The sequence below is a fragment of the Falco naumanni genome, chromosome 6, assembly GCF_017639655.2.
Source record: "Falco naumanni isolate bFalNau1 chromosome 6, bFalNau1.pat, whole genome shotgun sequence".
NCBI classification, from domain to species: domain Eukaryota; kingdom Metazoa; phylum Chordata; class Aves; order Falconiformes; family Falconidae; genus Falco; species Falco naumanni.
The window spans coordinates 58,587,692-58,602,878 of record NC_054059.1 but is presented as its reverse complement, the minus strand read 5'-3'; the positions used below and the strand labels follow the sequence as shown (position 1 = coordinate 58,602,878).

Sequence of the window (15,187 nt, the reverse complement as noted above, 5' to 3'; positions counted from 1 at the left end):
TAGTAAAATGGAGATAATGCGACTTAACCAACTTTGAGAGAACTGTGAAGAGAGATGTATGGATTCTTAGTACTGTTACAAGAACTTTAATATTTCAGTTCCCATTCCCTAAGAAAAAAGACATCCTATATGAATTTGTGATGATTCATAGCAAATTTTCAAACCTGTAACTATACAGTATCAATAAATCATAAAGCAGGTAATTCTTCTCATAATTCTTTGTAGAGTGTTATAAATTCATGTTTACTTGAAGAATGGTTAGTCTATTCTACCATATAAGAGCTGTGTTTATATAATTTATTTTACTAAATAATAACTTCTACCGATTGCTACAACCTTGCAAAATAGTAAGTATTTAAATCTTCAGTCTTAACCTTCCAGTTATTCCCCTTTCCAGTGCAGATTTCCATAAAAATAATAAGCTGTGTTGTCATTGCTATGCCTCCTGATGGTATCTCCTGCTTGGTCAAACATGTGTTCATCAAGGTTCTTGTCTTGTTGATATGTGACTGCTATAGCATTGTGGTGGCTTCTGTCAGATAACGCAGCTGTCTTGAACTCCCACACATATGACCAAAAAATACAGTTATAGACCTTTGAAGAACTCTTATTAAATGTATTTCTAATTAGATACATATAAAAGAGAGTACCAGAGGGATTTGTTCATTGTCACAGACCCTCAGAGCTGAATTCCACAACAATTTGCTGAAGCACATAGGCAACAAGAAGCATTTATGACGGCATGCGATCTGGAGATAAAAGTTGTGCTAGATCTGAAGCATCTTAAATAAGCAGTGGGAAGCAGAAGCATCCTTGTATTTCAAGACAATTATACTCAGTGTTTATTCACAGAATTCAGACAGCAATCACTTAATATAACAGTTCAAAAGGAATCAATTTAAAACATACTTTTAAGACATTTTTAAACCGTATCTTGTAGTTCATCTGCAGATGCTTGTTAAAAGAGTGTATCTAAAAGTCAGATAAATTTGTCATTTTTTTGGTGATAGACTGAACAGTGGAAAAGATTCACTTCTCTATGTTAAGCATAAAGGTCTCTGCTGGGACAAGCAGCTCCCAAGTGCCTTGGAGTGCCTTCCAGTGTTTTGCTGGATGTGTGTGCAAGGGGGTCTTTTAATCAGCTGTTGCTTACATGCAATGTAACAAGCTGTGCCATGAACAACAGATCTAATGAAACCTAGTTTCCAGTGGCTCTTTCCCACATATTTTTCCCCTTTGTGTTGATGGATAAAAGATGCTCTTGTAACTTAATAGAGTGTATCTTCCCATTTGTAGGCCTATTTTCCTGAAACTTTTGTGAAATAGTATCTTTGAGTCTTCTAGTCTTTTGTCCAGTTTGTTTAAAATTGTTTAGGATCACAGAAGTTATTTCAAGGGAACAGATTTGCTGCTTAAGTCTTATTTTATTTAAAGGATATTGCTGCTTAAGTCTTATTTGGGAAAACAATCTAATGTATTATTTAGAATTTTCACTGTAAGAAATCCAATTACCTTTGTTTGTCAGATGGAATACTTGTATTAACTACATCAGAGTATACGTATATTCGTATATAACATTAAGTTATTAAAATAATGTGCTAAAAGCAGCAAGCTAAAGTGCTGCAAAGTTAGAAAAAAGGCCAAATTAAATTTATTGAATCTTGAATAATATTTACTGTTCTTATTCTGGTAGTTATAATGCTCCATGTTACATGCAAAGCTAGGTGTACCATGAGCAAACTCCAGGAAAATAAAATGCTGAATACACTTAATATCTCAGAGCTGGGTTAAAAAAAAAAAAAAAAAAAGAGAGTGTTATTACCATGCATCTGAGTTAAGTTCCTGTTTTCCAAAGTTTTATGAGCAGCCTGTGCTTAAAGAGTAGATATGCATTAGAGAGGCCATGAAATCTCCATTCCTGGAGTTATTCAGACCTCAACTGGATAAATATCTGCACAACTTGATCTACGCTGGTCATGCTTTGAGCAGAGATTGGACCAAGTGACCTCAGAGCATCCCTTCTGACCCAAATAAATCTATGATCTGTGACCATATCTATGGGCCAGAAAGACCTGTCCTATAAAATATATGTAACCTACATGCTTTACCTAAAATTACTTCTGTGTAAAGCAGTTTGAACCTTTAAAACTGTGTTAGCTTCCATTAGTTCAAAGCAATATTTATCATAATTCTTTAAAATCTGTACATGGCCTACCTAATAACTAAGTTGGTTGGTAATTATTTGGCTATCTATAAAAATAAGAAATTGAAAGAGGCCTAAATCTTACTCATGTTGGATATAGTCTCAGTTTAGATCTCCCAAGAAAGGACAGAGTTGTATTGTTTTCACAGGATCTAGAAGACTGAATAGAAAAAGGCATGTTGAATGATAGACAATCTGATGCAAAACAGCACTTTTAAAAGAAATGCAAGAAGCATCCTACATAAGTTGTCACTCAATTTAGAGAATGAGATTGTCGTTCATGACAAACAATGGTTTGTCCTATATTTTTGTAAGAGGTGGTTAGTGTTAAGTCAAAAATATTGTTTGCTTATTCAGAAGGTGATATAATACAGATGTGTGCAGAAAACAGTGTTTCCTGATTTGGAAAGTAATTTAACAAAATTTAATCAGTACAGTTTGGAGGAAAGACAACAAAACAAGAGTAAGTTAAATACTTGAGAGAAACGGGTTGGTGATATGAAAGAAAGGAAATACCCCTCAGCTAAAACAGGTAGGGAATAGTGTTGTGTCTCTGTTGTGTTTCACACATGTGCAGTGCTGTAGGTGTGTGGAATGAAATTATCAAGCATGCAGAATTGAATTGTGAACAACTAGAGGATAGCTACAATAGCCATTAGAAAAACATTTGTAGATCCTAAGGTTTATTAGATGATGGAATAATTTGTCAAGGGAAGCTCTCAAGCACATTAGATAAGAGTAGCACAGCAGGTCAAACTTTATTATACAAGATGCTCCAGCATTACAGCAGGGAAATGTAGTTTCCCATCCTAACACATAAGGTCTTATGAATACAAAAAAGAAACAAAGTAGTGGACAGGAGAGAAAACATGTACTGTATTACTCACATCAAATATGTGACTAAGTTTGGCAACCACCAATGAACTGTTATTGCTTAAGCATGAATACTTCTGCTATACACTGTAAAACAAAACAAAACCAAAAATGAACCCAAAGAAACTGGCAATTTAAAATATAGTCTACTCCTGAGAGTGTTGAATAATTATGAACCATGTTTTGGAGATGTCATGAGCAAATCCCTCCATATTTTGCAGAAATGCTGCAAAATAACCTATATATATATATGTGTTTATTTTCTTAAGGTTGTATATATAGTTTTAGTTTCTTGAGACTAAACCCAAAATGTTGCAGAATCCAGTGCCTAAATCAATTAGATTTTGTTATTTAGTAAATTATGTTTCAATAACTATTTGAATAAACAGCTCTGCACTTCTCACATGTAATTCATGTTACATGCCTCTCTTGATATTGCATGTTCCCCATTTGAACAGAAATAAGAGATCCAGATTAGTCTTAAATTCAAATATCAGGCCTCTCAACTGTTTTCTTGGAAACAGATATTCTGCTATGACTGAGTACTCACTAGTTCACTCTAGACTGTGTCTGTGAAATGGAAGAATTTATTCTTAATTCTCTTTTATATTTAACATTTTTATGCATATGCTCCATATTTATAATCTGGTTTTGTTTTGGATTGAATTACTGGTCTAATGAACTAAATTTAACTTAGTTGATAGTGAAATCATTAATGCACTGTTTCTCTCTTCCTTTCTGCAGTATGCTGTCTGGCTGGTCCTTTGGGTTACATGGAACGTGTTTGTTATCTGCTTCTATTTGGAGGCTGGGGACCTTTCAAAGGTAATTTACCACTGGATACATTTAAGCCATCAGCACTTTGTTAACAGGCCCCAGTTGAAAGGCTTGTTGTGTTTCACTCATCCTCTTAGTGTTATTAGAATGAGGGTAATATGATCAAAATTTGGACTATTCTGGTTATGTTAGAAATTTTTAACCTAGACAGTAATGAGCATATAGCTTCTAATGCCCACAACAATAATGGCATATATGTTTTTGAAGAAAATGATGTCTTTTTCCCGCTTAGTAATTCCGCAATGCAAATTTCACCTCTGTGATTTCATGAATACAAAAGATTACTATCTCAAAGGTAAAAAATATTTATTGTACCATTTAGCTTGCTGTTACTTAGCTGGATTCCTTTCAGGGATCCATGGCATACTAATTGTAAAACAAGGTGTCTTTCATTACATTAAAATGTAAACTTAGGTGCCAGAATAGATTGCCATTTGGCTACAGCAGGTTTTTTTAACTGTGCTTCTTGTAGGAATGTTATGATTGAACACTTATACACCATCAAAATGCACAGGAAAAATACATTTTCCTAAGAATTACAATTTATGGGGGTTTATTGACACTGTAAGTGGTAACAATAAAGTTACAGTTGGTAATGGACTCAAACCAACATCGCGGAGTAAAACTCCTACTAAGGTGTTCCCAGAAGGCTGGCAATTTGCGGGATAAAAGATTAGCAGTGGTAACAAATTATTTTGTTAAAGTAATAAGCTTCAGCTGAGTCTAAATATTGCTGCCCATGCTGAGTTATGCTTACAGTGGTGCGAACTGACCATCAAGGAGAATCTCATGTGTGAAAGAGATCACATTCTCTTCTTGATGCAGATATTTAATTACTGTTCCTGATTAAAGGGAGTTTAGCGAACTGTAAATTACAGATGTAATTCTCAGATCCTTTGTGAGTTGCTGGTATGTTACCATGCAGCAAGTTAAACACAATTATAGTCAGAATAAATGAGGCAAGGATACTTCCTTACCTGTATTTTCTTTCATATTGCCCCCAAAGTAAAAAGACAAAAACCCTAGAGACAGGGATATTTCATCCCCATGTATACTATTTCTTCAAAAGGATAAGAATCTCATTTCCTGATAGTGTGAAGTAATTTTCTGCAGATAAAACATTGCACTTCCTGGATTTTAAACTTTCAGATAGGCCCAATGTCATTAAAAGCTTGGCAAACACATAGTAAATAAAAGAACTTGCATATATTATCTTTTATTTGGTTAAAATTCTTTCCTATTACTAAGTTAACTAATGTGTATAACAAACCCAGTACCTCTTGTACAATTATACTCAACCCAATCCCCCCTCTTTCCACCTGCTTGTTTCAGCCACCTGCATTCCCAAACTTGTAAATGTTGGGACGGTTAATGTGTCTGGGGAGGTGAAACAGGGTGGGAAAGAAAGCAGAAAGGAGAAGCAGCTGTTTGAGCACTCTTTTACTAAGTGTAAAAACAGCTTAAGAACACTAGTAAGAGGTAGTTGGAATAAAGATAGACCAAAAGCAGTATCTAAACCTGGAACTGATTTTTTCTGAAGTCTAGGGCTGTGTCATCTAGAGTGTTTCCCAACCAGCCATATGGTTTCAGGCTTATATTTGGATGCAGTTAAAAATTTTATTCAGCCTTTAGAGGTATTATTTGTTCCACTGATATGATCTACGTTGACGTACCCAGTGGAGTATATTCTTTCCACGTCAGCTGGTTTTTCAGACCAACAGCACTGATAAAGAGGGAGAAAAGGAAAAGATAGATTTAAGAAATAGGTACAGATTGACTCATTGACAAAAGATTTCATTCACACATGGGACATCACTCTCCCTTTCAAGTACAAAGGGTATGTCAAAACTTCCCTAAATGATCAAATCTTCTGCAAGACCTAGGACCCAGAAATATGTGTCTAATGGAAAGATACCCAACTGTCTGGGTGGATAAAACTTATCCTCCTGTTCTACACCCTTCAGAGGCTCCAACCATTTTATAGATGTAGGTATCTCACAAAATAGATCATTTTAAGTTTTATGCCTCTCAGTCACATTCATATGTCTTGCACTGAATCTTCTTTATTATTTATATATTTATCTGGGAGTAACTGTAACTTCAAATCTGTTATGATACTCCTGTGTATTTTTTTGTGTTTGGATTGACACATAGAACCTTGAGAAAAGCTCTGGGTCTAAACTGGTTCTAAATAGAGAATAAAAAATAACCTTTGGGTAAGTACCAGAGAGATGCCTCTGAGGTTGTAAACCATGAGAGAGGATCCTGCACAGCATGGCTTTAGGAATTGATAAGTTAAAATTACAGCCTAATAATAGTTCAGCTGGGTATAGTTTATTTTTATATATATAATTTCTAGCTTTCTACCAAATAAAAGAAAGAAAGGGTTTTTTTAAAGTTTTGAGAACAGCTTTTATTCTACCTGTACATACATCAATTTTTCCATTTTCACCTGCTAATACAATGGAGAGGATGTATTTCAGTTGTTAATATACCTTATTACAAAAGGCTTCCTAGCTTCATCCTTTTTTATTTTAGTTGTGGGGGTGGAGGTCATGACATTTTTATAACTTCTCCTTATTACACTGAAACAGGCCTGCAAAGACTCAGAAATTCTTAGAATGATGAGGTAATCATCTCTGAAGAGACTGAGGAGGCTCAAGGATTATTAGTGAATGGCCATGCAAATCTGTTTGCATTATACACCATTAAAATCATATATATCTTGTGGAAATGGCATCATACTAAGTATTTTCTGTCCTTGAGGCATGGTTGTCTTTGCTGAAACTTTTTCACAGCAAGCTGGAATATTTATGTCTTTGTGACAAGGAGGAAGCGCAATCACTTGTTCTTAACCTTGATTGTTGCTTGGATTTGTGAATGAATGTCTAGAAGACCCACTTCTCAGATTTACTTTTCAGTATTACTCCTCAATAATATTTAATTAATCTGTGTTTTTTGCATGCTGGTGAGTGCCATAATCAGTAAAATTAGGCCTTCCAGGAGTAGTTTTATTTTGGCCTGCAGCTAAGCAAATGGAACATACAAAAAGCATGACCTCTTGTCTTGAATGAGGTACATCTGAAGTACACTAGTGAAACAATAAGGAAAACATAATAGCACCTCTGAGAAAATTTAATATTGCAATTCTTTGTTTAAATATATCAAGTAAATACACAAGGAACTAGATTCAACTATCTTGGAACTAAAAAAAAAAAATAATAAAAAAAAATGCCCCGAACAAAGTTAACAGTCTGTTTAGCATTTTTTACTATTTTCTTCAGCCAAAATTTCCATTTACTTCTATGGAATTCAGCTGCACCCTCTGAATAAAAAGCCTTAGTAAAAATAGTGCTGAAAATGTCCATGTAATGGAGACGGCACTTTACTTCAGGGCATTTAAAAGCTTCCCCTAATGATGTCTGAGGGTCCTACAAGCAGAATAGAAGCAGAATAAGAACTACCAAACTCCCGATTTTAGTTTAGAATTAATAGATATTTTTTCATTGTAAAAAATGCATGGCTGAGTTTGCGCTGGTGCCATGACAAGTATGGGAGTGTAGAGAAACTGCTGTCAGCTACTGGAAATCAAGACAGAGGCTGGACCTGGGGGACTGGACAAGGGGGACCAGCTGGGGTTCAGGAACCAAAGCAGCCCTTGCTGCACATCGTTCCAGCTTTGTGCCGGTACTTTTCATTCTCCTTGTATGCAGCCCCATATCTTGTGTGACCAGATAGAGGAGTTCTCTCACTGCTGCCTGGCTGAGCTCCAGTATAGCTTTGCTGTCGTCCCTACAGTACTATGTTAATGTGACCAAGAACATACTTTTTAAAAACTTGCTTTAACTGTCAAAATTTACTTCATTTCTATTTGTGTGGCATTCTTGACATCTTCGTTATCTATACCTAATAACATACAAAGGTTACATTTAATATATTAAATCATAAGGTTGTACTTATGTATCTTTTGACACAAAAATTAGGTGTTTGAAAGTCAGATGCTCCAGTATCAAGGAGTGCCAGAATTAAGATTGCTTGTATAAGCATAATTTAAATCTCTCTGTAAAACATTTTTTATATAGCTTTTAATTATGCAGTTGCAACTGTATTTTTTTCTTTTTTATGATACTTTCCTTGATCTCTGTACAGCATTGCCTATCTTAGAGATGAACCAGGTTTGGGAATTGAGTGAGGCTGCCATACTGGGTCTTACTCCATGTATTGCAGCAGTCAGAAAAAACTTAATAAAGAGGCAAGGAAAAAAATAATAATTGTGCTTTTCTTACTGTGTGTGGCCATTACATATTTTGTTTTCTCCTTATTGGCCATTATGTAATTAATTTCCATACTTCATACAAATAAATCCTGTACTTCAACTCTGCTCTGAAGACAGGTAGAACTATGAAAGCTTATGTACAGAACTGTGGCACCTAAGAACCCTAAGCACAGTGGCAATAGCTCACCATGTGTAAAGTGCAGTTCCTCATTATTTTAGCACTCGTTCTACAGATCTGAGTTAGAAGCTACTGTTCTTTAAAAGAATTGTTGCTACTTGCATTCAAATGAGGTTACTTCCTTTCCTATATTGTCCTGAGCTGCAACAGGAGGAACAGGAAAGAATAGGAAAGATTAAAAAAATACACATTTAAAATTGAAATTATTAAATATGATACAACGAACTGAATATATTGTACCTATTAAAATGTAAACTAAAGGAAAATATGGACTCAGATTGTTTTCTGCCAGAAGTTTTAAGGAAAATCAAATGTTTCTGAACACATTTTCTCCTACTCACCCCAAATATCTGCAAATATAAGATAACTTGGACCCACAAAATCACAGACTAATTTGTGTTGGAAGAGACCTCTCAAGGTCTCTTAATCCAGTCCTCTGCTCAGAGCAGCACCAGCTTCAAAGTTAGATCAGGTTGCTCGGTTTTAGCCAGTCAAGTTTTAAAAGTCTCTAAGGATGGAAATTTCACAACCTCTCTAGTTCTTAACCATTCTCATTGTGAAAAATTTTCTCCTGATATGCAGTTGAAATTTCTAGTGCTAAAACCTGTGACATTGCCTCTTAATCTTTCACTACGTACCTCTGAGAAGAGTCATGCTACATCTTTTCTAACACCCCCTATATGCTTTCAACTGATGTTGAGTACTTCAGCTTTCTTTTTGTCATTTCTGTAGTTGAATTTGTATTTCCAACCACACATCTTGTTGCTCCTCACAATAAAAAAGCCAATTATCATGTAATTAAATAATCAGTTCACTTTTCACAATTTTACATGCTTTACTATGGAAGAAAAATGCATAATCCTCACATATATGTAAAGCTATATAGTATCTTAAGGAAAATGTAGAAAGATGAAAGTTATCCTTGTTATCTGTAAGAAGTAGCAATACAATTCAAAAAGAATTATTATTCTTTTTATTATTCTTTAGTTCAAAGACATTATGATTTATATCAACATTTAATTTGCCTGACATTGTCTTTAAGGAAATGCTGAAAACCTTGCATAAAAAACTTGCAGTCAAATGAAATGATGAAAATATGTAATTCTTCCCCTTTCCTGCTGAGGTAAGTATGAATGAGAAGGTTTAACCAAAACTTGGTGAAGTCTCCCCAGTAACTAATAGGGAACTGATAGACAGCTCTGGGAGTGCAGAGGAACTACTGGGGAAATGAAATGAAATGAAGGTTTAGGGAGCGAGTTTGCTGCTGGTTTATTATCTGCAAGTATTACCCACTGTGTAGCTGAACTGGAAGTTTGACTGTTTTCCACATCGGGAAAGCAGAGTAAATAAAGACAAATGTAAGAAATTGTGTTAGCGGGATTACCCAACTGTCAGTGTGTGCTGTAATTAAAATCAGTGTCTTCAGACTCATAGTTTTGGTTCATAGTTAAGGCCAGAAGGGACTTCAGGATATGGCTAATCCGTTCTCCTGCCTCCAGCTGGGCTCAGCAACCAGCCTGGACTATGGGGGAGCATCTGATGCAGAAGATCTTAAGGAGGAAATGAGCAGTTTAGAAATACACCCACAGGTCACATTAATGTATTAACAATTTTTCACCACTGGTAAGTCCACCTTTCCCTTGTTGACCTGAGGTGTTAGTCCAGGATTAGCCAGATATGGCTGACTTCTAGTGGCTGTAGTGCAGTCCATCCTCTCTCTTTTCCTTCTCCATTGGATGACACTAATGCAGCAATGGTCATAGCACCTTCTGCCAACAGACACATTAACGTCAGCCCTGCATATGGAGCCCACGTTTCCTTCTACCATTCTCATCTATCCCCACCATCTTATCCAGCGAAGTTATAAGGATCGAGTAGAAACAGCCACCTCGTAGTATTTTTCCACTTGAATATCCCATCATTGGCAAGCAACACATCCACCTATATATCTGACTTTCACATACCACTGCTTGGATTGATACCTACTTGCTCTGAAGTGCAGTTTTTATCCATATGCAAATTAACTACAATAATGCAAATTACTTCAGGATATTATTTGCATAGCTTGTCACTCATGATGCTTAAAAAACATGCTGGCTATGAGTGCTGAAGACTTTATGTAGCTAATATACTCTCATTTTAAAGGGACAGTTTGATACTTAGATGAAGCTGCTGAAAGAAAGAAACAGAAGAAATGGTTCATTCCATTCATCTCCAGTATAACTCAGTTGTAACATAACAAAGAACTTGGCAAAAAGACTGAACTTACACCAGTTACACAATCATTCTACATTACTTAGTGTCCATTAGATAATTGTTATACTGCTTTAATTCCACATCTACTAATTATTTTTGTGAGGCAGTGGTTGTTAACAGTTAAATGTCAATGTTGCACATACTCTAATAAAACAACCTGCAGGATGTTTAATTTTGAACATATTACCTTCCTTGGATGTTGTTTTAACAGATGTCCTGTTAAGATAACAGAGAAATTAAATTAGTTTTCAACTCAAAGCATCTGGTTAACTTTGTAGGTAAATGCCTTTGAGCGGTAAATCTGACCAGGGTTTTCAGATAAATAGCTATCAGAATGTTTTAAGTAAATGACTTTATTTTTTCCCTTCTATTACTCAGGGCAGATTTGACATGCTTGATCATATATCTAACAGATGAAAATTGAAAATAGTGCTGGCAACCAGCAGTGTTAGGTTATTCTGAGAGTAGTTTCATGGGTAGATACTATTAAGCATGCTTATGGTTTCAGATAATTTAGTTTTGCAGCAATTTTTAAAACTCAAGATCTTTACCAGCTAGAAGATAACTGATTATAAAATTTAAACTGTTTATTACTGTAGACATAGCATATGATGGAAAACATTTATATAAAAGTGGAAATTTTCAACTCCTTAATGGTGAAACAAACTGTGATAGGAAATCAAAATATAGGAAAATGTGGAATATGGTTGTATAGATTTTGCTTATTTAACAAAGTTTATCTTTTAAATTCTGAAATATATTTCATGTTGAGTTCATGCATAAACATACATCTGCTTATTGATTTACATCATAGAATGGTTTGGGTTGGAAGGGACCTTAAAGATCATCTAGTTCCAACCCCCCTGCCATGGACAGGGACACCTTCCACAGACCAGGTTGCTCAAAGCCCCATCCAGCCTGGCCTGGAACACTTCCAGGGATGGGGCATCCACAGCTTCTCTGAGCAACTTGTGCCAGTGTCTCACCACCCTCCCAGTAAATAATTTCTTCCTTATATCTAATCTAAATCTACCCTCTTTCAGTTTAAAGCCATTGCCCCTTGCCCTATCACTATGGGCCTTTGTAAAAAGTCCCTCTCCAGCTTTCTTGTAGGCCCCCTTTAGGTGCTGGAAGGCTGCTATAAGGTCTCCCCAGAGCCTTCTCTCCTTCCGGTCTCCAGGCTGAACAACCTCAACTCTTACAATCTGTCTTCATAGGGGAGGTGCTCCAGCCCTCTGATCATCTTCATGGTCCTCCTCTGGACTCATTGCAGCAGGCCCATGTCTATGTTGGGGGCCCCAGAGCTGGACGCAATACTCCAGGTGGGAGTATACTCATGAGAGCAGAGTAGAAGAGAGTCACGTCCCTCCACCTGCTGGTCATGCTTCTTTTGATACACATTTTTCCCATAATCTAATTGTCATGCACTGAATACAGGACCACATGAAAATGAGTAAGTGTAGTGACTGATCAGGTGCTAGTTTACATATGTGTGTAAATATTGTATAAGTAGTATGTATATGTGTATATATGCATTAAGTACCTTAGTTATATTGTTAAGATCAGTAAGCACATATTTTAACATATGCCTTACAACTGCATATGTTACAGTTACATGGAAGGTTTAGTGTATATCTAAAGGCAGTGCCATGGATATTTCTGTGTCTATTAAAATGCTACAGAAAAGACATTGCATAAAAACCAAATATATTTTTATAATAATACTTTTTAATATTTATTAATTATATTGCAGTACCATCTAGTGGCCCCAATTTGATATCAGGGTGCCATATACTAAACACACATGATATAAATAAAGCCTGTCTTAAATGGTGCATAGGCTTAGTATGTGATGAAGCAGAATAAGAAGGGGAAATCAATAAATAGGAAACGACAAGGAGAATAAAAACTAGTGTTATGTCTTTGAAATTCTTCATGAAACCTGGATTTTCTCAACTTTCTTATCAGATTTTCCCCATGTTTCTCATCCCTATGAGGGTGGATAAGCAAGTGACACAAAACCCTACTTTTGATTGGGCAACATTTCCTGGTCCTGCTCTGTAAGGAAATCACTTCTGAATGCTATAGTGCACTATTACATTTCACCAATTGTTTAAGGCACTGGTGTAAAAAATGTTGCTTTTTCTTAAAATGAAAAATTCAGAAGACAAAAGTTATTTCCAATGAAGCAGATGCTCAGAATACCACAGCTGCAGACAGTACCTTTCCTATGGGTGTGTAAATGAGGCTCTGGATAAGCTATGGACAAGGGCTGAAGGGTTATTTACCATAGTTGAAAGCTGGGGAGTCTATCAAAGCACCTGTTCATCTTTTGTGAATGTAGGAAAACATATGAAGATGTGTTCTCTTTTTTAAGGCTGAGTTACATTTCAGTGTCTCATGGTATCAGTTTTTTGTTTTAGTATTTATTCTTTCTGAGTACATATGCAATACTTTAAGATAGTCCTTAACAGTTTGTTCTTCTAAGTGTATGTGTGATGGCTAGTATATACTTTCTCCACATTTGCTTTTCCTCTAAAAATAAATAAATAAATGACCTTCTATTTATAATCTGTCAGATAAGCTCCATCTTGTGAACCAGGGGGTCTAACAGAAATTTCAAGGCAGCACTAGGCCCATACAGTTTCCAAGGAGGTTTATATTACTTGGAATTTCTGAAGGAAATCATTCTGATCCTTATGTAACTGAAAATTATGCCAGTGTTAATCCAGTAGGAAATAAAAATTCTGTATTGCCTTCAGCATCTTTTCACACGTGAATAAGCATTTAGTGAACCTAGGAAAGCAACATGAGCTGTGAAGCACTCTCCTTTTTAGAGCCTGTTTAATATTGTGCCCATCCCATAGAACAGTGTGAGTGCAGCCAACAAGCGGTGCACTGTCATTATTGCTATACTCCTTTCTCACCACTGCCGTGGTAGTAGGGAGATGACAGGCCATCAGGCCATGCACTGAAAATGGTCGCATTGGCTAATCCTCTCTTCTAGTGGTTCATCATCTTATAATGTGCTGTATTTGCATTTGCCCTTCTGCTGGAGGGTCCCACTTCCACAGCCCTGCCAAGGCACTGAAGCACTTAAACGTTCGTGATCTATTTCTGGGCTAAAATACACAGGTGTATCTTAAGCTGCTCCAAGCAGCCACATAAAATAAATTCTTACACACACACACAATTTTGCACTGAAGCAGGTGAGTAGCTCCTGGAGAAGACATGAATAAAAGGTAAGGAGACAGTAGTATGTTTAAACTGTAACATATATTTCAGAGTGAATGTCTACTGTAGTCACAGAGCCCTGCTATACTTTCTGCTCCCTAAGAGAATTTGCCCTCACTAGATAAATTTCCTTAAACATTTAAACAGATATTTCCAGAAACATAATACAATGTAGTTTTATGAGATACAACAGAAATTAGTATTTCCTCCTGTAAAATTGCTACCTCAAAAATGTATAATTACCTTTAAATATTAGTAATTTTTTCTTTTCATTTTCTTCCTTTCTTGTTCCAATGAAAGGAATATTTCCAAAACTGCTACTGAGAGGCAGCAATCTGTGATATATGGATAAGTGAATTAACTAATGTAAACTTTGATAACTCTGTAGAATTTGATGATGATTTTTTCTTAATTGTCCATAATAAACCAGAAAAATTATTCTCTGGCAAAACCTCTTTGACTTCAGTGCTGTCACACTGCAGCTGACAGCACACTTTCAACTTGTTTTGTTTTGTTGATTCCATACGCTCATAATGAAGGACTAGCTATGAAAAAAAATCAATGACCTTTTCTAATAACCCATTAAACTCGATGATCACCTTTGTGAATTTATCCCCAGAGTATACGTTAACTCTAGCGTCAATGTTTTCAAAAACTTGCTGGTGCTATTTCAGTGATACTAATTTTAAGGGGCATCGTATCTACTCAGGAGTAGACTGCTGTACTATGGCATTATATCCCACTTACCAGACTACCACAAACACCTGTTTGTGTAGAAATTGGATTCTGTGTTTTAAGGGCAGGATTTGATTGTTAAATAACCTTATGAATTGAATAACAGTGTGGTTTAATGTGGGTTTCATTCTAAAAGCCTGTTTTTCAGCAGGTCACAGTGCAACTCAGGCTATTTTTCTTCCACCCTACAATAGTTGGCTAATTCAGCAATAAGGAGGTGATCAGTAATGTGCTGTGTCTGAGTACCTCACCGATGTCTCTAAACTGCCAATAAAGCCTTCCATAGAAAAACTGCTGTTTGCAATGTAGATGGAAACCAAGATCAGAGTACTCAAAACTATGCGGAATAAACCAAAACAGAACAGTTTCTCCTCTACAGATAACAGACAAACCTTACTACTTAGATTGAAAAAAAAAATGAAAAAAGGTGTTGGATTTGTCAGGTTTTTGACCATATCTTAAAAGTGAAGGACTCTTCCTACATATATATGGGTCGCATCTATGACTTCCAATCAAAGATGCACAAAGCGATCTCTGTCTTGCTCTTTCTTTCTTTTCTTGGCAATTTTATATTTGTCACTCCTCTCTTTTCCTC

At 35.9% G+C, this 15,187-nt stretch overlaps 1 protein-coding gene across 1 annotated transcript in view; it reads left to right on the top strand.

Annotated features, from left to right (window-relative positions):
* The window catches only part of NKAIN2 (sodium/potassium transporting ATPase interacting 2), a 572,885-nt gene that overhangs the window by 301,146 nt on the left and 256,552 nt on the right, over positions 1 to 15,187 (top strand). Inside the window, exon 3 of the mRNA XM_040599422.1 lies at positions 3,821 to 3,901. Within this exon, the coding sequence (XP_040455356.1) occupies positions 3,821 to 3,901 (81 nt within the window). The remainder of the gene's footprint in view (positions 1 to 3,820; positions 3,902 to 15,187) is intronic.